At 75.8% G+C, this 533-nt stretch overlaps 1 protein-coding gene across 1 annotated transcript in view; it reads right to left on the bottom strand.

The window, feature by feature from the left end:
• Positions 1-533, bottom strand: part of C4BPA (complement component 4 binding protein, alpha) — a 14,686-nt gene that overhangs the window by 2,928 nt on the left and 11,225 nt on the right. Inside the window, exon 7 of the mRNA XM_012734806.1 lies at positions 8-193. Within this exon, the coding sequence (XP_012590260.1) occupies positions 8-193 (186 nt within the window). The remainder of the gene's footprint in view (positions 1-7; positions 194-533) is intronic.

The raw sequence follows: 533 nt of genomic DNA, 5'->3' as shown, positions 1-533 counted from the left end.
CCCTCGCACGGAGTGGCCGGCGTCCACTGCAGGTCCTCCCCGCACGTCACGGAGGTGGGGCCGCCGGCCGCCGGCCGGTACCCGCGGAGGCAGTAGTAGTCCAGCTTGGTGCCCACGGGGTGCAGGGACTGGAGCTTGGGCCTGGAGCTGAGCCAGGAGGTGTGCGGGATGCTGGGGACGCCCACGCAGCTGTCTGCGGGGGACAGGCGCGGTCACCGCAGCCCCGCCTGGCTCGGCCTCGCGCCCAGGGACTCGCTCGGGCGCCCCCCAGCGCCAGCGCGCCGCAGTGCACGCGGCCCCGCCAGGCGGAGGACTCCGCGGCAGGGGCCTTCACAGGGCCGCTGGGCCGGCGCGCACCTCTCCCAGCCGGCGGAGACCCGAGGGCAGTGGGGCGCCCGCAGTGCTGACGGCCCTGTCTCCCTTAGGGCCGGGCCTGCCCGCCTGCCTACCTGCCCACCTGCCCACCTGCTCACCTGCCCACCTGCCCACCTGCTCACCTGCTCACCTGCCTACCTGCCCACCTGCTCACCTGC

The sequence above is a fragment of the Condylura cristata genome, unplaced genomic scaffold (genome assembly GCF_000260355.1).
Source record: "Condylura cristata isolate star-nosed mole 26May11 unplaced genomic scaffold, ConCri1.0 scaffold00073, whole genome shotgun sequence".
In the NCBI taxonomy this organism is placed as follows: Eukaryota; Metazoa; Chordata; class Mammalia; order Eulipotyphla; family Talpidae; genus Condylura; species Condylura cristata.
Note: the sequence above shows the minus strand (reverse complement) of the source record. Positions and strands in the feature narration are given on the sequence as shown.